This window comes from Cyprinus carpio, chromosome A1 (genome assembly GCF_018340385.1).
Source record: "Cyprinus carpio isolate SPL01 chromosome A1, ASM1834038v1, whole genome shotgun sequence".
NCBI classification, from domain to species: domain Eukaryota; kingdom Metazoa; phylum Chordata; class Actinopteri; order Cypriniformes; family Cyprinidae; genus Cyprinus; species Cyprinus carpio.
This window is the reverse complement of record NC_056572.1, coordinates 30,848,955-30,872,701: the sequence shown is the minus strand read 5'-3', so window position 1 is coordinate 30,872,701 and position 23,747 is coordinate 30,848,955. Positions and strand designations below refer to the sequence as shown.

General features: G+C 39.6%; 1 protein-coding gene across 1 annotated transcript; it reads left to right on the top strand.

Moving 5' to 3' along the window:
• Positions 1–1,786: 1,786 nt before the first annotated feature.
• Positions 1,787–19,671, top strand: dkk2 (dickkopf WNT signaling pathway inhibitor 2). The gene is made up of 4 exons (XM_042761895.1): positions 1,787–2,369; positions 15,849–15,999; positions 16,086–16,217; positions 19,048–19,671. Exons 1-4 carry the CDS (start codon positions 2,184–2,186, stop codon positions 19,296–19,298), a joined length of 720 nt encoding a protein of 239 aa, XP_042617829.1. The 5' UTR covers positions 1,787–2,183; the 3' UTR covers positions 19,299–19,671.
• The last annotated feature ends 4,076 nt before the right edge of the window (positions 19,672–23,747 follow it).

Genomic DNA, 23,747 nt, shown 5'->3' with positions numbered 1-23,747 from the left:
TAGCTGTTGTTGGTGCCTGTTTTGGACACTGCAAAGAACACCAACAAATTGAACATTTAAATGAAGTCTTTGTTAAGTCTGTTAAGTTTCTTAGTACCATGCAAATGTTGACCTACAGTGTGTTTATGTTAAGCAAAATGAGAAATAAAATAAGCAGACGTGACTGCAGTTTTGACGCAGAGGACAGTAGATTCTTAGGTATTATCAGAGTGATGAGATAAGACACGCTTCATTGACAGAACGGATGAGTTATGGTTCCTCTAATATACCTCTCGAGGCATTATTTCTACTGGAATCAGTCCAGTCATGACTCATGTTGATGTGAGATGTAACCAAGCTGATGTTAGCACCTGGATATGGTTCCTGACATTTTAAATGGCTTAAGAACTTGTGGGCCACCAAATCAATGAAAAACAACAACAGCTGATCTCTGCTGTAAATTTGTCTCTGTTTGCTCTACTCGAGATGACATGAGACGATAAAGCCTTTGGACTTTAATGTTGTCCATGCGCACAAAACATTACATCGTAACGATCAAAGCTCGGTTGGCTTATTAGCACTGCGTCGATGACAGAATTTCAGAACGCCACCCAGAGTTCTGTGTTAACTTCATTGGAAGGTTTATTTATTTTTCCACTGCTTATTCACCCTTGAACCTGTTACTCACTTTCAAGTACCATATTTTCCACTCAGGCTGCATTTTTACCAGTAAGGTTTTGATTTCAGCACTATATAGTTTAGCTGCCAAAAACACCATCCCTATGATTTCATCATCATAAAGCATGACTGCATTACAGCATTACTATATTGTCGTTCACTTACTTCCATGGTTCTTCTCCACATGTGATTTATTATTGTGGCCGTCTCATTTAATTTATACCTCCAAGATCTGCTGATTCATGGGTAAAAGTTCAAGCATGTCAGTTGTTTGAAATCAACATCTTGAATGTTGTTTTTATCCAAAATTTTGAGAAATGTGTTTCTCCTGTTTAGCAGACAGGTGTTCTCAAAAAACCCTGGCTTTAGACAACTGCTGGGAAACTCACAGCTTCCATCTGGTCACTGGCAACGAATTTAAGCGAGGACTCATACTGACATTATGTAATTATATTTGCGGTTTATCGTTATTATTGTTTGCTAAACCATAATTTGCTTTGTATTAAAAACATACAAAAAGTGTGCAAAAGTTTTTTTTTATGGTCATTTTTTATGTTCTCCATTTTTCTTTTTATGATATTTTGTTTTTAATCTATGAAAGTTTAGAACGCAAACTACTCTTGTGCTCTCATTAGTAGACTGTTCTCATAAAAGATGATTTTCTTATACTTAATTAGCGGAAATTTTTTATCTGCTTTGACACAAAAAGCCCATAAAAAATAGATTGATAGATTTTAACCCCCCCCCCCCCCACCCCACCACCTAGTGCTAGTTACTAGGCTACTTAGTTTTTTAAAGCTTTTGATTAGATAGATAGATAGATAGATAGATAGATAGAATAGATAGATAGATAGATAGATGGATGGATGGATGGATGGATGGATGGATAGTACAGAATGTAAAAAATATTAGTTTTTTTAATATATTATAGATAGATAGTTACATATAGGCAGGCAGATCGACTGATTGAAAAGCACATGGAATAGTTTTAATGTTAAGCTAAATCTCTTCTGCTTCGCAGGTTCAGCTTAATTTCTTTAAACATCTGTAGTTTTGGTTTGCTGCTGTTTGAGTCTGCAGTGTGTGTGAACAGGGGCGCACCAGATCAGTTTCATCCTTTTGTCAATACAGACTGGGGGCGGAGGAAACACATCCTATAAAAAGAAGGTATCCCACAACATAAAACGCCAGGCTTCTTCTCAAACACTCACACGAACAGGAATCCTCCTCTTTGCTGCAACTAACTTTGATTTTTAAATGCTTTTTGACAGAGCATCCTGACGCTTTAAATTCCTCCACATCTTTATCTCATAGGGTGTTACACTAAGCCTATTTGCATGTGTATGCTGTGTTACGTTTTCCCCACTGATATTTGACAGCTTATTTGATGGGCTCTGTAAGGGGGTTATACTTTTTTAAGCCAAAGTGTGGTGGTCAAAGCACCTAGTGGTGTAGGACATATCTTATCTTCGAGAAACCAGCACATTCTCATTCAGAGTTAAAAAAAATAATAATTACCGGAAAGGATGCTCAAGGTTTTGCGGAGTCGGAGCTTTTGGATGTTGATGTTGATCGTCGCGGTGGTGCGGATGGGAGAAACCCAGGGGACCGAGAGCGAAGCCCAGGTGAACTCCATCAAATCACCGGAGCCCCAGCCCGCCGCCGCCAACCGCTCCAGCGGCGCCCCCAAGAAACACAACAACCCCGCTCAGGTAAACACGACACCTCAGACATTATTTCATTAGTCGAAGCTTAAACCCTTCAGGAATTATTACTTACCCAATGCCAAACGAAGTAAGTCTCACAGGTCACTTGTGTGCGAATTGTTCGCTGATCTTTTTAAAGGAATTTCCATCAGTTACTGTTTGCGGGACAAACCGTTTATCCCGCTCAACTTCAAGCCAAATTCCTAAAATCGCAAGATTGGCTTGATTGTCCTACATCATATATGTTTTAAAAGTTCTCGTGATCTAAAAATAATCTATACTAAAGTAATAAACGTGACAGAAAGTATTTTTGTTGATATTTGGCCTGTTAGTTTGGATTTGTTAAGGGAAGGGGCTAGAGGGGAGATGTTTTTATGTTTTTATCTTCTGAGAGTTTTATTTAAAAATGTGTGACTGACTGGTAAACTAACGTTAAGTGGTTAACGAAATCTTGTTCTGTATTAATTTTCTTGTATAGGTTAAATATTAAACCGTAAAACTTATTTTCTGATGATTTATTTCGCATGCTTGTCCATTATGGGCTTCATTTAGGTGTTTGATTTACGTTGTAGGCTACAGAACCTGACGCCAAGTTTTACTTTATATATAATAATGCAACAGGCAAGTGATATTTTGTGGCACACTATAATCAATTTTAAACGCTTCAAACATATGTGTTATTTCAAAAATGACTAGAGTAGTACTTGAGTATTCTCAGAAAGTGATTGTGGTTCAGTTGAATGGCCAATGAATGTCCTTTTGAAAGCGTTACTCATATTTATAGTCTGTTAAATCCTGGATTCATGCCAAGCTCAAGATTTATTCAAGACTTGTTTTAAGTGTAAATTTTCAGTAAGACTCACAATATTGTTACTTTAGATTAAAAAAATAAATAAATCCTCTTTGCTGTTTGGTCCTTGTTATGTCTCTCAGATCAGCTGTAAATATGCAGATGTTGTTGTAATTGAGAGCAGACGCAATTCAATGCAAAAAAGATGAGCTGATGGGATTTTTCTCCCTCTCGCTTCCTCTTTGGAGTGGGAAGATCTCCAGTATGCAAGTTTTCCTGCCAGACCCTAATCTAAACAACTGCTCTCAACTTTAGCATCTCCATAAACGCAGGTGGTCTGGATGATCAGACCACTGCCATACATGTGGAAACCACTACAGTCCAATATTAGTTAAATGTCATGCTACATTAAGCTGCTTATCCAAATGTAGTTTGCTAACAACTTTGTAGATTACTAACAGAGCGACTGTTTTCTCATTTGGAAGTTTCCAGTTGCAGATGTTGCAGATATTGTGGACAGATCCCAACTTTCTATACCCAGGGCAGCTCTCTAAATCTGAAAGAACTGCTTAGGAGATTTAATTATATTAATTAAAGATAACTCAGGAAATGTTATACCTTGCTGAAAAAAAAAAAAAAAAAAAAAAAAAAAAACCTACTTAAACTTGTAGTCTTTGGCAATTTAAGGTGATTTAAAATTGTTATGATGGTTTTAGGTGACTTTATGTTTATGGAACAATAATGGTGTTTAATTGTTCTGCGGGTTGAGGAGCAAAGAATTTTCTTGTTCAATAAGTTTAGTTTAGTTTAGCTGTTTGTTTTCTGAAGGGTAGTGTATTTTTACTTTAGGATTATGTAGTGTGTGGTGTGCATGAATTTATATAGTTTCTTAGGGTTATTTTGTTTTTGGTTTGGGTTAATTTATTGTGTTGTTTTAGGTGGAAAATTTCTTGATTGCGTCTTTTGTTTTGTTATTTTTATTTTGTTGTGGTTCCTTCTTGTTCTTGTTGTTTTTTATTTGAATGGATACATTTGAAATGCAAATAGCCATCCTGGTTTTGTATAGCATTTACATGATTTCGTGATGAGCTACTGTACCATGAACATTGATTGTTAGTGCCCATTTTTGTTGATTTTTCTTTGCAATATTAGCATATGATGCATCAAAGAAGATGCATGCTAAATTCAAGTTTTTTGAACATTGATTTGTTTGTGGTTTTTTTTGTTTTTTTTTTTTTTTTTAATAATTTCTTCTGTGGGCATAATTGGCAATTTAATAATTTTGGCAGCTGTTCCATTTCAAGATGCTACATAACATTCTGTAAATTGTACTAACAGTCCATGAAGAGTTTGAAAAATTACATTTTCCCAGAAAATTTACAGATAAAAATGTGACCAGTACATTCAATGCAACATCAAAAGGGGGGAACAAAATTCTAGCCCCTGCAGTTTCAGGGTTATTCACAAATATGTAAATGAGCTTATTATAGCGCCATCTAGAATCAGATGGATGCAAAGTAGTGTGTGAAATAAGAGCATTTTAATATACAGAGACTAATAATTTAGCATAGAAAAAAATATAAAAATAAAATCAGTACAAATAATATATGGTTAAAATTTTTAGAATTTAAGGTATGGTTTTAGGGTTTAAGTTAAGTGATATGTAGAGGATGATATATTGGGATATTTAAGTGACTTATGTAGTGCAAATGATATAAGCACTGGATGTCCTTAAAAAGTTAATGATGGCACCCAGAAGAGTGCCTGGAATTAATTTACCGTTATGTCCCTGAAGTCACTTTCCCTACATTTTTTCTCTCCCATCTGGTTGAGCTGTCTGAAGAATGCTTTACATTTTTATATGTCATTACACAGCTGCTGAAATGTTTCCTCTCAAGTCCTCTAACTCTCAAGGATATGGCGAAGATTATAACACAAGCTCCCAATAAATCTCCCACACTGGCGTTCTCCCAACTGCTGCAAATTAGGCAGGCAAGAGAAATGGCCACCCAGTTTCATACATCCGTCCTGAAGGGGACAAGCAGAATTCGGTTCGCTGTTTGGTGCAGTAAGTAAAGCTGGCTGGTAGCCATGATGTCAGAGTTTTATTAGTAGTTACAACTTCATTTAAATGTGTATAACTCTTTGACGGTGAAACTCATGTCAGATGTTGTCCACAAATAAAATAAACCAGTACATTTGAAACAAACCAAAATCACTCACTTTAGACGATCAGAGTAAATGTTCAATGGGGGTTAATGGTGGTTTCCAGTTGTGGGCAACCAAAAAAGAGGGATATTGGGATTGGCAGAACTCGTTCACCACATTAACCTCTCGACTAGAGGGGAAGAGGCTATAGTATTCCACATGAACATGAGAGCTGTTTCACATCAGTGCCGCAGCTTTGGGACTTTTAACTTTTCCTCTTATTTAATTTGACGCTGAGGTTCTGTTAACGAGTAGGACCGGGGCCGGGGATTGTTTGGGTCTGGCTTCTAATAAGGCAAGGTGGGTTGCCCTCTTCAGCTCCCTCTGAGGTTAAGTGACTGTTTAGTGATGCTAACGAGCTGAGAGGGTGAAATAAAACAGGCAAAGGTGTGGCGGCTTTTTAGGGCTAACCGTGCTAATCATCTGGATTTGACTTTATTTGAGGAACAAGACAGCCAAGAATGGGGTGACCAATCATGCCATCATGGCACTTTGTCATACAACAATTGATCTGCGCAGCGCAAACAAAGCCAAAACATGGATATTTTAGGCAATATAGAAATCCTGGCCAAGACTTGTCCTGGGGAAATGGCACGTTTGGTCACCCTAGCCAAGAAGAAATAATCATCATGGGTTTCTGACCATTATTTATAGTGTTAAGGCATGATATTGCATCTCTGTAGCATTCCCTGAATTCCATGGATTTAATGCTTAGCATCCAATTATGCTCACTGAAAAGCACCGTAAGCAGGGTTGCCAGGTTTTCACAACAAAACCCACCCAACTGCTACTCAAAACTAGCCCAAAACTAGCCGAATCGCGTTTCGAGGGGCCAGGTTTTCACAACAAAACCCACCCAACTGCTACTCAAAACTAGCCCAATTGATCCCCCAGCAAAATCGAATCCGGTGAAGTAAAATACACATTTTTGGTGGTTTTTTGATGCCACGGACATGAAAAACAACCTGCGGCAACAGTGTTAAAGTAGCCCAATTCCGTGGGAAAATCACAGACTTGGCAACACTGATCGTGAGTGTGAAACAGGGTTGATTTACTAAAGCTAGAAATGTAAAAAAAGAAAAAAAAAAGGAGTTCCTTTTTTTGTGTTTTTTTTTTTTTATTTTGTTGATTTACTGAATAATAACTGAAATAATAAAAACTGTTTCGACATAAAAACTGCAACTTAAAAAAATCATTAAAGCACAACAAAATAAAAAAAAGTAAAATGAAAAAAAAAATTAAATAAAATAATTAAAAAAATTAAAGAATACAAATAATAAATTTTTATTTTATGTAATAAATATTATATACATAAACTAACATTAAAATAGTACTGTATCAATGATACAAAAATAACACTAATGCCACAATGCTGAAATTCCTTGTAGAAAACCCAACTTGCCCAGTTTCAGGGAATGTTAATAAATTGCGGTTAACACTAATTGCTAATGATCGTCATAAATTGGAATTGTGAATATTTACATTGGCTTCACATTTCAGTTTGTATGCATCATCTGTCCTGTTATTAAAGAACAGCTTGGAAGAAAAAACAACTTATCCCTACCTAAAAACATAACCAACATACTTCCAACTTGATCAAGATGGTCTGTTAGCTGTTTTAGAGGGAATTTTGGTCACTTCTTTTAGCTAGTTAGTTCGGGAGACCAGCTTCAGATCATCTAAAGACCAGCTTGGCCAGGCTGAGACCATCTTAAAACAGCTAAGATCAGTTTCTTAGCAGGGATTTAGCTGGTGATATTCTTGCAACAACACAACATTTTCCATAATTCTCCGAGGCAGCACAACAATGATTAAATGCTTAGATAAAGCAACATTTACACATCTTTTATTATTTTCTTTGTTGTAGTAGCATTAAAACGTTAAAAACGAAGTGAAATAAAGAAAAATTAAATTTCATATTTACAACTTCTCGAGTACTTAGTCCTTTTCAGTGTTGGGGGTAACATATTAAAAGTAATGCAAGTTACGGTTTCAGATTTTTTCAAGTAACTAGTAATGCATTAACGAATCAAACACTTTGTTTTCCCATTTGTTCACTGATTCCTGTCCCTGTGTTGAGAGAAACTGGGAGTGAGGTGCAGAGGCACTTCCTTCAGCCTGAGGCTTATTCATGTCACTTTGTGTGTGAAAGAACCTTTGCAGTTGGCAAAAGTATAAGTTTTGGTTTTTTTTGTTATTAAAAAACAAATAAGCAAGCCTAGCACAAAGGTAATGCGTTACTTTCCAAAGAAAAGTAATGCCATTATTATATATACTGTATATATATATTGTATTTATTTTTTTGTTGTCTAGACTGTTTATTAAGTCATATTACCAGAGCCCCCATATTTATGTCAATAGTGCCTTTAAGGGTTTGTTCCAGATATGTTTTTTTCATTTTGAAAACTTTTTAAAAAGTTTGTTAAAGAGCACCGGTATGTTTGTGTGATTAGTAGTTTATTCTGCAAAAAATAAATATTCTTTGAAAATAACAATGGTGACTTTTATTTTGACACCCATATACTTCTAACGCATAGCACTTCCGGGTTACTTCCTCCGGCTTTCAGGTCGCGTCAGCAGTCCGTCTCTCTCTCCACTGCTCCCGTTTCTCCTGGCGTTTTATACTCTCTCCACGCCAATTACTGCAACAAGAAACGGTGTTGATCGTTTCCGTCCAACCCACTCACTCACCGCTCGTCTCCCGACTCTCTCTCCCGCTGCAGACTTCGCTAAACCACGCCCCCCCTGCCACATATCGTTTCCGTCCGACTCAGTCAGTGGAGGCTTGTGTCCTGAAGCCCCCCCCCCTCCCCCCATTTCTGGAGAGGAAGTCGGCCACCGCCATCTGAACACCCGGCCTGTGGACCACCTTGAATTTAAAAGGCTGTAGAGCCAGATACCAACGGGTGATCCGTGCGTTGGTATCCTTCATGCGGTGGAGCCACTGCAGCGGAGCGTGGTCCGAACAGAGGGTGAACTCCCGTCCCAGGAGATAATAGCGGAGGGTGAGGACGGCCCATCTGATGGCAAGACACTCTTTCTCGATGGTGCTGTACTTAGCCTCTCTCTTCGAGAGCTTCCGGCTAATGTACAGCACTGGCCGTTCCTCCCCCTCTATCTCCTGGGACAGGACTGCACCCAGCCCCCGGTCCGACGCGTCAGTCTGCAACAAAAAAAGGGAGAGAGAAATCAGGAGAGTGTAATAACGGCCCGCCACACAGGGCAGCCTTTACCTGGGTAAAGGCCTGCTGACACGACTCCGTCCACTGGACCGTATCTGGTGCCTCCTTTTTAGTAAGGTCAGTCAAGGGGCTGGTGAGGTCCGAATAATTAGGAACAAACCGTCTATAATATCCCGCCAGCCCCAAGAACTGCCTTACCTCCTTTTTGGTCTTGGGACGTGGGCAGTTCGCAATAGCGGCTGTCTTGTCAATTTGGGGACGCACCTGTCCATGCCCCAAGTGGAAGCCCAGATACCTTACTTCCACACGCCCAATCGCACACTTTCTTTGGGTTGGCCGTGAGTCCAGCGCCCCTCAGCGACCTCAGGACGGCCCTCAGATGCTGCATATGCCGCTGCCAATCATTACTAAATATAATGATATCATCTAAGTAGGCAGCAGCATATGCCGCATGGGGCCGTAGAATCTTATCCATGAGGCGCTGAAAAGTAGCTGGTGCCCCGAACAACCCAAACGGAAGGGTAACAAACTGGTTTAATCCAAACGGCGTTGTGAAAGCTGTCTTTTCTTTGGATAATGGAGACAAGGGGATCTGCCAATATCCCTTCGTTAAGTCCAATGTCGAATAAAAACGAGCCGTGCCTAGCCGATCAAGTAACTCGTCAACCCGCGGCATTGGATACGCGTCGAATTTCGACACAGCATTCACCTTGCGATAATCCACACAGAAGCGGACTGAGCCGTCCGTTTTCGGAACTAAAACTATCGGGCTCGCCCAGTTACTATTGGATTCCTCTATTACTCCCATTTCCAGCATTGGGCCTAATTCAGCCTGAACTACCTTTTTCTTGTGCTCAGGTAAGCGATACGGCCGGCTGCGAACTACCACGCCCGGCTCCGTCTCGATATGGTGCTGAATGAGGTTGGTACGGCCCGGTAGGGGCGAGAACACGTCGGCAAATTCTGCCTGTAATTTTGTTAGATCAGTGAGTTGGGACGGCGAGAGGTGATATCTCCTCCTGGGGCCAGGGCGAGGGATTGTGGTTTGACATTCGCCTCAGGCCCGAGATCATCCTCTCCGCTAATCACCGTTGCCAACATCACTGATTCCGCCTCATTCCATTTTTTTAGGAGGTTGAGGTGATAGATCTGACGTGCCCCATTCCTATCGGACCGTATTACCTCATAATCGAGATCTCCGACTTGTCGTGCGACCTCAAATGGTCCCTGCCACTTAGCCATTAACTTAGAGCTCGACGTTGGGAGTAATACAAGTACTTTCTCTCCCGGTGCAAATTTGCGTAATCTAGTTCCCCGGTTATACAGCTGGCTCTGGCGGTCCTGGGCTTGTAACAAATTCTCCATTGATAGCCGCCCCAAAGTGTGGAGTTTTGTTCTCAAGTCCAGCACATACTGAATTTCGTTTTTGCCTTGAGATGGCCCCTCCTCCCAAGTTTCTCTCAGGACATCCAGCACCCCTCGGGGCTGGCGACCGTAGAGAAGTTCGAAGGGGGAAAACCCCGTTGAGGCTTGTGGGACCTCTCGCACAGCGAATAACAAGGGCTCTAGCCACTTATCCCAATTTTTGGCATCTTCTTGGACGAATTTACGGATCATGGATTTAAGCGTGCGATTAAATCGTTCGACCAGGCCGTCGGTCTGTGGGTGATAGACGCTAGTTCGAACCGATTTAATGCCCAATAATCCGTATAGTTCGCTTGTCGTACGTGACATAAACGCCGTGCCCTGGTCGGTGAGGATTTCTTTCGGAACCCCCACCCGGGAGATTAGACGAAACAGGGCGTCCGCAACACTCTTAGCGGAAATGTTGCGGAGAGCCACTGCTTCAGGATATCGGGTTGCATAGTCAACTATGACTAATGCAAAGCGATGTCCCCGTGCAGATCGCTCTAATGGCCCGATGAGGTCCATACCAATTCTCTCGAAGGGGACCTGCATTAAGGGAAGGGGGCGCAATGGCGCTTTTGGGGCGGCCGGTGGATTCACCAACTGACATTCCGGACAAGACGCGCACCACCTGCGCACGTTGTCATGAATGCCCGGCCAAAAAAAACGGGTCATGAGGCGATTCAGTGTTGCTGCCTGTCCCAAATGGCCCGCCATAGGATTAGAATGAGCCGCATGGAAAAGCATTTCCCTGCGGGTCTTCGGAATCAACAACTGGGTTGTATTTATTTTTGTCCGAGCGTCTTGGGTCACTCGATACAACCGATCTCTTAGAATGGCAAAATACGGATAGGTGAGCGGGTGGCCAGGATGGAGAGGCTGACCATCGATAGAGCGGACCTGTTGGAAAGCATGTTTTAATGTCTCGTCCTGAGACTGCTCCAGAGGAAAGTCATCACGCTCCGAGAGAACCAGTCTCCCGATTTCGCTCGGTTCCCCTGAAGCAGAACCCAGTGGTCCTGGCTCAGTCTCTCCCGCCTGCACACGCGCATCCCCCTTCCGTGCCTTCTTTCCCCAAGAGGCATCCGCACATAGTGACCCCAATAAAACAGTAAACGCGGGCCAATTCGTTCCCAGAATTATCGGATGCCGGAGGTGGGGACTAACCGCCACCTCCACACTATGCTTTTGACCCCTGAATTGAATGATGATTGGGACCACCGGGTACTCCACCACATCCCCGTGTACGCACCGCACCTTAACCACGCGGCTTGTATCCAATGCCCCCGGTTGCATCAGGCTTTGATGGATTGAGGTTTGGTTACATCCTGAATCCACCAAGGCCGGATATATACCCCCCTTGATACTCACGGGTATTTGGTATTCGCCTGCCTGACCGGGGGTGGCCTGTGGGACATCCGGGACCCGGATCATCGTTCCCACCTCCATCACAGGACACCTGTCCACGAAATGCTCCGGGTCCCCGCAACGCCAACAGGCCAGCCCAGACCTCCCCGCCGCCCCAGTGGCAGGGAGTGGATTGGGGAATTGGCGTGGAGAGAGCGGAGAAACGGAAGCACTGTCCCCTCCAGCAGCCACCAGCCCCGCCCCCCTGGGCGGGCCTCGCAGACTCGCGTGGTGCCCTGGGTCAGACCTACCCCGCCCCCGGGGCGGGGTAAGTGGAGGGGAGGGTGGACGGGACCTAGGGAGAGGGACAGGTCGAGAGAGAGAGATGGAGAGGGGAGAGAGGGAGAGAGAGAGAGAGATTGATGGAAGGGGTTCGCCGACCCCTGGGCACGCCACCATGTGGTCCTCCGCGAGATGGATAGCCGAGTCCAGCGACGTGGGACGGTGGCACTGGACCCACTCGGCTGTTTTCCTGGGAAGCCGAGCGATGAACTGCTCCAGTACCACGAGGTCGATGATGTGTTCCACGTCACTTCCCTCGGCCAGTAGCCACTTGCGGCAGGAGTCCCGGAGCTGCTGGGCCATCGCGAAGGGCCGACCGGATTCCCCCAGGTCCAGGGAGCGGAACCGCTGACGATGTTGCTCTGGGGACCCGGCCGACCCGCTGAAGGATGGCCCTCTTCAGGTCGTCGAAGACCAGGAGGTTCGCTACCGGTAGCTGTTGTGCGGCCACCTGGGACTCGCCCGAGAGCAGAGGAATCAGCCTAACTGGCCATTGGTCGCGGGGCCAGCCGGACGCTTCAGCTGATTTTTCGAAGAGTTCCAGGAAAGCTTCAGGGTCATCCTGTGGTCCAATTTTATGAAGGGGCAGGTGAGCAGGAACTGCGGGCGGTCCCGTGGCCTCGGTACGAACCTCCCGGTCGATCCAGCTCCGGAACCTCTCGCGGTCCTCCTGCTGGGCTTGAAGGATGGCGTGGAACCGCCGCTCCTGATCCGTTCTCAAGTCCAGCAGGGCCTGATGTTGTTCCTGATGTAGGGCCGCGAGGGATGAGATGATGTCTGCAAGTGGCGTGGAGGACGGGCCCTGCATGGCGGCAGCACTCCTTCTTCCTTTCCCGGGTTTTCGTGAGTTCGTGTGAGGAAAGGAAGAGGACAAGGGTCGGCTGGACTGCTGACGAGTTTTATTCTGCCAAAAATAAATATTCTTTGAAAATACCAATGGTGACTTTTATTTTGACACCCATATACTTCTAACGCATAGCACTTCCGGGTTACTTCCTCCGGCTTTCAGGTCGCGTCAGCAGTCCGTCTCTCTCTCAACTGCTCCCGTTTCTCCTGGCGTTTTATACTCTCTCCACGCCAATTACTGCAACAAGAAACAGGTGTTGATCGTTTCCGTCCAACCCACTCACTCACCGCTCGTCTCCCGACTCTCTCTCCCGCTGCAGACTTCGCTAAACCACGCCCCCCCTGCCACACTTTAAGGGTTTGTTGGTGTTGTTTTTTTCCGCTTCAAACAGTGGGAGAGTGCGCAGCTTTCCTGTGCAATCTGATAGCTATAGGGCCATGCCCTTTGAGGGTGGATAAGGTTTGTTTGTTCAGTGACATAGTTTATTTTACTCTTGAAAATGCTCTTAATTCACTAACACCATTCATGGTGTCAGATGTCAGCTTTGCTTTTACAAGGTCAAGTTAAGCTGGGCCCCAGGGCCCTAGAGGAACATATGTGTGAGACACAGGTTTTATGTGTGAAAACCCTACTCAGGATTTCATGAGTCTGTTGTGTAGATGAACTTAGACGTGGGTTCAAAGAAAGCCTTGCAATCCTATAGATGTAGACTGAAATTAGACGTAGATGTTTCTTTTCTAAGCTGTAGTGTACAATATCTATTTTAGGCTCAAAGGTAGCTGAACAAAAATGTATTTGTTGCATTAAAATTAAAATTAAAGATTTTATCTGTTTTATGGATAGATTTTTAGCAGATTTTTGGTAGATTTTTAAATCAAATGAAATATAAAATAGAATATAAAAATATAATTATAATGAAATATATATATGTATATATATAATAAATGTTATACACACACACAAACAAATGCACCATATATTTACAACTTAATTTTTTTTTTTTTTACTTTAAATACATATATTCACAACTCTACTTGTGATTAATTAAAAAAAAAATTTTACTTTAAATACATATATTCACAACTCTTAAACTGATATAAAATATAATATTTTAATACTTCCATAAAAAAAGTACTTTAAATACATATATTCACAACTCTACTTGTGATTGTTTAAAAATATGAGTTATGTTTTTTTTTATTCATATCGGTTGCTACTAACAAGATAAGACTTGACGTAGTTTGGGTATTACCTGATATCAATCCTTAAATGTTTTTTGAAAGCATGAGGGAGAATACAGATAGGGAGATGATTTTCAAAGGCATGGCATGTTTAGTCTTCAAAGTCCGCCTTTTTGCTAGCATGAGAGCGGTGACACAGGGGCCAGTGGGCATCCCTCATCACCGTCTGTCTCTGAGCTTATCATCGTGACACTTATCTCACACATGAATGTACTGTATGGGAGGAATAAAAACAGACTGTGGAATCAATGAGGGATGAGGATCAACGTTTCGTATCCAAGCGTTGGTCGGGTCATTAAAGTCCTGATGTGATGACGTTGCCAGATTGTGTGCAGACGCGATTATGTGTCTGCGTTGGCTCTGTTGGTTTGTTGGTCGGTTTGGTTGTGTGCGGGTGAGTTTTTGTGTTTTGGTTTGAAAATTCAGTTGGTCTCTTTCACTTTGTATCGCTAAGTTGACATAATTTAGCTTGAAAGATGAGAATGTTTTACGTCTAAGCACATCATATAACTGAAACGAATAAGAGATGGAAAATGTTGTCTTTTTTATGATATCTGAATGGAATTGTTTGTTTTACATGGTTCATTCTTCTGCTAATGTAATGTACTCAATCATTTTCTAATGATGCAGTGAATGAATACTGAATGTTTGAGGTCAGTGGCTTTTTAGTATATAAAAATATTCCACTCCTTATTCGTCTCATGAATGTATCGTTGATGGTTTGGCCTGGTTTCGTCATGTGTTTTCAATGTTACCAATTAAATTACTTGCATAAGAAAGGAAAATTGCTCGAAGGTCTGTCAACCTAGAAAACAGACTTGTTTCTTTTGTTATTAGATATTGAGATATTCTTCTCCCCTTGTTGAAGCACGTGTTTTGCATTTGACGCCAAACTGAAGATTGTTACGGTTGATGTAACGCACTTCCCTTGCTAAATCTTCACTAGCTGCTTTCTGTTCTGGAGTGATTTATGATTTGTATAACATTGTAAAGCTGAGTTCAGTTTGATCTGAAATTTTTCTTATTGTAATTTAACCAAATATTAAGGTGCTTATGGTCTGATTTGCTTATTTCGGAGGGGTTTTGGACCCCGCTAGACTAATTTGATTGTAACTCAAAGGTATACTGATATAAAACACATATTAGACAATTTTTCAGTGTACTATTATGCACTATTAATGACATTTTAAAAATTATATTACATCTAAAGGATTAACCACATAAAAATGTGCTGCATTGTGGTCAGTTGTTTTATTTCGTCCACCTAAATATTCATTATAGTTTCTGTGTACAAATGTCTTTATGTTATAGAAGCCTGTCTATATACTTTTATCTCACAGTTATGACTTTTTTCTCACAGTTCTGGGTTTATATCTCATAATTCAGAGAACTCAGAAATATGAGAAAAAAGTTAGAATTGCAAGATATAAACTCTGAAGTATGACGTTTTTCTTGCAATTTATAGATTGCAAAAGACTTTTTTTTTCTAAAAATTATGAGATTATGACATAAGAATTGTGAGGACAAATGTCTGAATTTTGAGATGAAACATTGCAATTACCTTTTTTTTCATTATCCCACAGTGTAAAGCAGCTTACATACTATGTTGTTCAGAATTTTTTTTCAAAAATTCATAATGTCCACAGATTTTGAAACTCATTCCACCTGTTGATACTCCAACTGTTGCTCCTTACAAAAAAAAAAAAAAAAAAAAAAAAAAATTGATCAATCTTGGGATCCAGTGGTCTGATGTTTCCCAGTATTAGCAGCAGAATGCAATATTTTTATCACATTCCCATCATGAAAAGTTTATCATGGGAAGCACAGATCACTTTGCTTATTTTGCATGTAGTTTCATCCAGAATTTCCCGTGGTCACATAAAAATGAAAATAAAATATGGCTGGTGACAAGGATGAATGATGGAAATAATCTAATTCAAATATGGGTTCAAATAAATTTATAGTCACCCCTAATTCCTACTATTTTATCTTTATTTTAACATTAAATAGGTTTTTTGCTATTCAAGGAACTAATAACTTCCAAGATTTGAGTGTTGTGTTGAAAACAGGGTTTGATGGAGAATAACCAGATCTGATCTGTCTTTCTTATTCTTTTCTCAGGGGTATCCATGCAGCAGTGATAAAGAGTGCGCGGTGGGAACGTACTGCCAAAGTCCTCAGCACGCCCCGTCCCGCTGCCTCACCTGCCGCAGGAGAAAGAAGCGCTGCCACAGAGACAGCATGTGCTGCCCTGGCAACCGCTGCAGCAACTGTACGTTCTTGATTGATCACTGATAGACATCATTTACCATACAAACTCAAAGAAAGTTACAATGGATCTCTTCTGTCTTTCTTCAGACATCTGCATCCCCATCTCAGAGCACACCCTGTCCTCGCACAAGTCACCTTTGGACGAGCACAAAATGCTTTCCATCAAAGACAAAGGCTGGAGGAGGAACGGCAAAGCTCAGGCCAAGATCTCTCTCAAAGGTGAGCAACTGACTAAATGGAGAACCACAATTTGTGAAAAGTTGTTTAGGACTTGCAGATCTGCAGGGTTAGAGAGAGCTTTGTCTCGAACAGACTTTTGCCCTGCGTGGATAAAGCCTGGTCAGGTTTGCAGCAGAAGAACCGACAACCAATGATAAACTAGAAAATCCTGAAAAAAAAATGCACAGAATATCAGTCCGAAAAGGCTGTTGAGAAAAATAAATAAATAAATAAAACATTAGCAGAGATGTGGGTTTAACTATTCATGGTCAGTTCAGTCAGCTCAGGTCCTTTAAATAATGTTAACAGATACAACTTTTAATTTTTGTAATGTATGAAACCTTTTCACAGACTGTTTCCACAGTTATTAACATCTTAAATGTACCAAAGTGTTAAATATTTTCATTTGATAAACAATTTAATTAACATTTATAATACTTTACTAGTGTTTTATTGTGTGAATGTTTCTAACACAATAGCAGAGATTGCAAATTTGATACCTTTCTCTCTTTTGACCGATGTAATCAATCTCTCAATATATATATTTTTTTCCTCTTTTGGAAAGTCATGGAAACATTGTAATTGATCTCTTTTTCACTGGCTACTGGGGCAAATGGGAATGCAAAAATTATATTTGTATGAGATTACCCAACTATGATGACGTCTTGAGAACTCCAGAACTATAAAAAAAGGGTCCATTGGTAAATATTTAAAATGATATTGAATCCAAAGTTCTGTCATGAAACTCTAGATGTTGCAGTCTGATAGGTAAAACACAATTTGCATAATGACTTCATCACATGGCACAGCTGATTGGTTCTTTTTGTAATGAGCTCGCTGCTTAACATTCAATAGCGCTTGCTGTAGCAGTTGCATTGCACTCCAAAAACCCTCCACCTTCCCCAGCTCCACCTGTATAGATCTACTACAAGGTGATTCATGTATTCTATATGTTATGTCCAGCAGCAATATTTCTTACATGCTCACATCAGCATGTCTGTGAATGTATTAGCGGTAGCAAGTCTCTGTACATAGCAAATCTATTCCACCAAGACCAAACACATTAACATTGTCAAGTAATTTACCACGCTAAACCCTCCAAAAGTTGTCATGATAGAACTAAGTTTAGTGTTAGTTCATGTTGACTAACTAGTGTTAACTAATGGAACCTTCCTACAAAGTGTTTAGACTTATTGGAATAAACTCTGAATAGCTTTAGGAATAATGATGCCTTTAACCTGACACACTTTCCGGTGATTCATTTTTTCCTCGAAAGTGCTCTCTGTGCACCCTGATTTCAGGAAGTTACATATAATCTCAAGCAATGTTTTTCTGTCTAGTTTTGTGTGCCGTAAGCATCAGACAGTCAGTCAATGTACCTTGGGCGGTCTAAGACTGTTTCATATTCGTACTCACTTATGAACTATGTCTGCAATGAGTTGATTCACTGGATGTGGTTGCATGCATGTGTTGAGGGGGACGGCGGGCCACAAATTTGGCTGTAACTACATGCAGCTCGTATATCTTGAAGATTTAACCACAGTGGGAGGCCTGTGAAGGAAGGATCACAATGTAGTGCTGTTCCCACACCTCCGTATTCTCCCCTCGGTAACATGCATGCTGACGGCACAGTCACGCTCAAACATAAAAATAAACCAAACAAGATTTAGACGGAGCCATTTCAGGCACCCTAAATGTACAGACTGCTATTTAGAAGAAATTATGAACTTTTCCTTTTCTCAATGAAATCAGTATTTTTTATTTATTTATCATATATTTTGTAGTAAATGTATTTATTTATTTATTTATTTGATTGATTTGATGAATTCATTCATTGTTAAAAATACCCACAAACCAATATGGAAGATGCAGAAAACTGTGGTTTTGTTACAGGAAGTTCCTTTGGGAGGAAAAGCTTTCATGGTGAATTGTTTCAAAAAAAGAAAAACTTGCACGACTAAGTAATATTTATATACATAATAAATATTTGCTTCACTAATTATCCCTTTGAAGAGTAAAGCAGACCATTAGCCAAGCATATCAGGTTCCTTTCAAAGCATATAATTTTATTAATATATTGGGGAATGTTTTGTTAATATTATGTTAAAATGGGCTGTTTTTGTTTATATGTCTTGTAATGATTTTTTAATTAGTGTAATGGAGTACAGAAAATGCTTTAGTGTTTTATAAGTAAGTCAAAACAACATATGGGGCTGTTTTCATGCCAGTTTTAATGTAACAAACTGTAGTGCTTTTAGGGATTGGTAAGGGAAGATCAAATAAACTCAGACAGGCTAGTTAATCTGAAAGTGAAAAGTGAAATATTTATTTGCAAAAAATAATTATCTGCAAATAAAATCTTCTGTATATAATATGACCTGTATATAGAATATATGAACTATTTAATCAGAAATTATTGGTTTACAAAGTAACTAGCCTTAAAGGGATAGTTCACCCCAAAATAAAACTTTTGTCATATTTCCAAACCTATATGAGTTTCTTTCTTATGTTGAACATCATAGAAGATATTTTGAATTTGCAATGGGGACCAGCAACTGTGATTCTTCACAATTCTTCAAAATATCTTATTTTGTGTTCAACATAAGAAAGAAACTCGTAAAGGTTTGAAACAACATGATGGTCATAAGTAAATGATGACAAAACATTCATTTGCTTTAAGTTCTATGGATTCTATGAATTTATGCATCTGGCATATGCTTTTACTCAAAGCATTTTACACTGCATGCATTTCCATGACCTTGTCATCATTAGTGTTCCGCTCTTCTGTTTGAGTAACAGAAATGCTATTGCCTTCTTCTTTGACCTGCAGGTCATGAGGGTGACCCTTGCCTGCGATCGTCCGACTGCTCGGAGGGCTACTGCTGCGCTCGCCACTTCTGGACCAAAATCTGCAAGCCTGTGCTGCGTCAGGGCGAAGTCTGCACCAAACAGCGCAAGAAAGGCTCCCACAGCCTGGAGATCTTTCAGCGCTGTGACTGTGCTAAAGGACTTGCCTGCAAGGTATGGAAAGACGCCACCTCCTTCTCCAGGTCCAGGCTGCACGTGTGCCAGAGGATCTGAGACGGGAGGCCCCTGCAAAACAAGCTGCACCTTGGGGCCCTGCGTCCCGCTGGGAGAGGAGTGGACGAGGACTCCTTTCTCCAGGACTTACTCAGCTGTGATAAAGAGAGAGAAAGGGTGAGATACAGATGAATTTATGCCAGAACAGGGTGGGTTTGGGATGGGAATGAACCCATATGGTGGGATGCTCAGCTGTAGCTGTTAAGGAAGCACTCTGGGCCTCTTTTTCAAGATTATTTGGTGGAGTTTAATTGATCTACAAGCCATATTTATCACTGATTTACCATTTGATGCAAGTGCTGGCATTATTTCAGTATGTCCGTGCTGTCAATTTAGTATCTGAATGCTCTGATTTGGTTTCTTTCTTTTTTTTTTTTTTTTTTTTTGATGATATTATTTTTTTTTTGCTTAATAACTTATTTATTATTTGGTTTGTTTTTTTTTTTTTATTTTCACAGACTTTGGGTCTCGTTCACTAATAATTGTCTGAAAACAAACAGTAATTTTAATTTCTAGTTGATTTTTTTTCTACATTTCTGACATTTTTTATTTAAGTGTTCTTTGTTTTTGATTGTTATTCTGAAAGTTTGCTTTTGTTTTGATTGTATTGATAATATTTTTATAATAATATAGTATGTTTTGTAGTTTGTTTTAAAGTTGTAATGAATTTGTTTGTGAATTTTTATGATTTTTTTGATTATTTTATTTTTTTATTGTGTCAGAAATGCTAAATCAGTTCTGATTATCAAGGGAAGTTGTTTACAGTGCTGTTCAGTGAATGTGCAGATGCTTTATGACATTATGAATCATATTCCATGCTTTTATTCTGTAAAATTCCACACCGTCTTTTAGCTCGAATAAAAATAAAAAACTAATAAGCTCTTATATTGTAAATAAAATGCTAAATTTTCAAAAATGTATTTAAGAAGCAGTTGTATATCATGTATATATTGGTAAAAAGGAACAGATGGGGACATGGATAAAGTAGCATAAAGACTTTTATACTTTCAGCTCATTGTTTGTCATAGCATGGTGTGGTTCCATTTTCCTCAAGCTCTGTTTTTACACCGCAGATATGAAAATCCCCACGCAGAACTATTTCTATTAAATTATTTTCAAAACACATTTCTTCTTTGCAGAGCTTATGTTGTGTATTTGTTTAATGTCTGATTTCCTGGGTTAGTCCTTACTTTGTTCCTGTTGTAACAGTGCTGTTATGTCTCGTTGTGTATTAACAGTGATTTAAACAGATTAAAGAATGTATTTTGTATTACAAGCATTTGGCTGCTCTCATATTTTCAGCTCTAAACTGAACAGCTTCAGTGTCTTAGCTTCTAAAAAGTAATTTATGAAGCCATCAGCATTCAGTGAATGAGTCTCTGTGGTTTTTTACGTTCTGTATTTCTGTGGTTTTATCTGTGATGACATTTATTAAATAATACACTGAACATAAGCAACTAACATGCATTTTCCCTTTCTTCTCAATGGCTGTTTCATTATTAGCTTAACGGCCGTGAGTATAACATGTCAATAAAACATGGAGACTGGGCCCTTGTGTTTCTGGCAGACAGGTTACGAGTAGGCGAAATAATATAAAACGTCTAAGGCCGTTAACATGACAAACCCTTAACAAAGCTGGAGCGGTCCATAAAATATTTTTGGACCACAAATACAACTAATTGCATTAGTTACTTTTATGGAAAGTAATGCACTACATTCATTTTCCATTACTTTTTGTTACCGGCACTAGGCTTACTTATTTGTTTTTTAATAACAAACCCCCAAAAGTTACATTTTTGGCTACTGTAAGGGCTCTTTTCACACCAAAAGTGAAATTAATAAGCCTCAGGCTGAAGGAAGTGCTTCTGCTTCTTCTGTTAATTTCTCTTAACACAGAAACTAGGGAGGTGAAAACAATGTAACTTGCATTATTTGAAAAAGTAAATCAGATACTTAGTTGTAAATTAAAAAGTAATGCTTTACTTTACTACTGTAGTTACTTGAAAAAGTAATCTGATTACGTAACTTGCATTACTTGTAATGCGTTACCCCCAACACTGATCAGAACTGAGACCCTGTCCACACTAATGCGTTTTGGCCATTTGTCCACACGCAAACGCAGCACCAGGTCACTGAAACCGAACATTGTTGAAAACCCCTGCCAGGGTGATGATTTTCAAAAACTCCGGTTGCAGTGTTATCGTGTAGACAGAAAATAATGCGTTTTGGGATTGTGGGGTCTTTTTGGATTGTGTTGTCTGTGACTACTGGAAAAATTTTTTATGTGCCTACTGGAAAATTTTTCAGGCTTCTGATTGGCCAACATGGCTTTAATGGTTGAGATTACATCGCCACTTGTTGGCTTGGCATGCTCTTAACAGTGCATCATAGCATGCATTTGCGTTTTCATTTGGACAGAGATTTTTTATAAACGAAAGAAGGAAAAACTCAGTTTATAAAAATATCCTTGCATTTGTGTATATGTTTTGATTGAGTTTTTTGTAAGGATGAAGATTCATTTCACAGAATCATAAAGGTTTAAATGGAAATGATATTTTTGCCAAAATTGCTGCTCTTTTGCAATTTTATTTTCCCCAAAACGTTCAGTAACAGCTTTCTTTGTTTCCGAAAGAATGCGTGTGCAAACAGAGTCACTGGTTAAATTCGAAAGGCCAGGAATTTCCTTTGAATTATAGCGAACTTGTGATTTTTATGAACAAAAAGGATATGCATATGATAAAAAGGAAATTTGGAAGAAATGCTAGTCTTCAGACTGCTAGCAGATTTGCACGTGGCAGCTCTACAAACATTGCGCTTTACTTCTTTCATCAGCTCAACGATTTGATTGCTTTCATTGGAAGTGTTGAAATCGCAGGGACTTTCCACATTCATTCCTTAAAAACACCTTGAGAGATCAGCAAATAAAATAAAACTGACATATTTTTATGCTCATATTTTTTTTTTTTTTTTTCTATTTTTGACATATTTTTTATTAGTGTTTTAGGTCTAGTTATATTGTTTTTGAGCAGTTTATATTTTACGGACCGTTAAAGGAACTAGCGTCTGATGTTGCAGCCCATAATAAATCATTTTCTCAATTTTTCTGGAGCCTCTACAAGCACGACCTGTAATAATTATGAAATACTAATTTTGAAGTTTGTGGTCAAAGATGATGTTCTGTCAAGTCGTTTTTTTTATGTTTTATGTTTGTTTTTTGTTTTTAATTATGAATTGTGTCTTTTGTATTTGGTAGGTTTTTGGGTCATGGTTAAGCATTGTTCTTTGCTGCTGCGATTTATCAGTTCGGATTCATAAAAAGACAAGCGAGGCAGAAATTCTCTGAAAAGTCCCTTGATGGTCATTGAACCTCAAATCCCAGTTGACATATAACGCCGACTGAAGCTCTTTTCTAAACACCAAAGCTGAAGAGAATATGAAGATAGTAACATTCGGCCACCCATCAGCACAGAGCAGCAACCGTAATCTGCTAATTGGTTCAAAGTGATGTCTGTGGCCCAAAGCTGCTCTCTCTCCTCTGAGACAAAAGTGTCATCATAATCCAACACAGTTGTTAGCATTGGCCCTCCATGTGACTGTGCATGTGCCAACAGGCTTTGGTGTCATGATGATGGATGGAGGGCCCTGGTGATGTACCCGAGGTGGCATGTAGCACACTTTCCTGGACATCAGATGTGGAAGAATGAAAGTCAAAGGGTGGCAGATGAGACCCCACCTAGTGCTGGGAAAATTCACATTGTGTCTGCTGTGCCTTTTTGACTTTATTTTTTCTCTGATATATTAAAATAAATTCCTTTTTGGCCCTTTGGGAAATTTTGCAAGCTGGGTTTGAACAAACGTTGTTTGTTTTTGGGTTTTTGGGGAGTTTTGTTGAGTGTGTTTGTTCAAATGCTGGTTGCATTTTAGACATATTTAAAAAAATAAATAAAAATAAATTGTTCATCTTCATAAACTCCAAAGTATTGGATTTTCATTTTCTAAACGGAGTCAACTAACATCTGTGAACATATGCTGTAAGAAAAAAAATGAAGAAAAATGAATAATGACCTGGCAGAAAATAACCATTTTCCATTACGTCTCTAGATATTTCTTCCGATCCTAAAACATGACACAACACAATGTAATTCAAAATATAGGTAAACATCTGTGAAAAATCAATACTGAAAATTCCTTACACTGAACTGTATTTTTTAGATTTCTAAAAAGTGTAGACATATTAAAGATGCGTTTGAAGTGACTTTGACAAATATTTTTTTATTTTGTAATATTTTTGTGGATATATTATGTTTTGAATTTTTATTGTATTTGGTGATGTTTTTTTAAACATATTTGTTTAAACCTTTGAACAGTGAAATATGGAACAAAATACATCGCACCTGGTACAGTAAGAAAAAAAATATTTCCAATCTTAAAAAAATGGTAAAAGCAAAC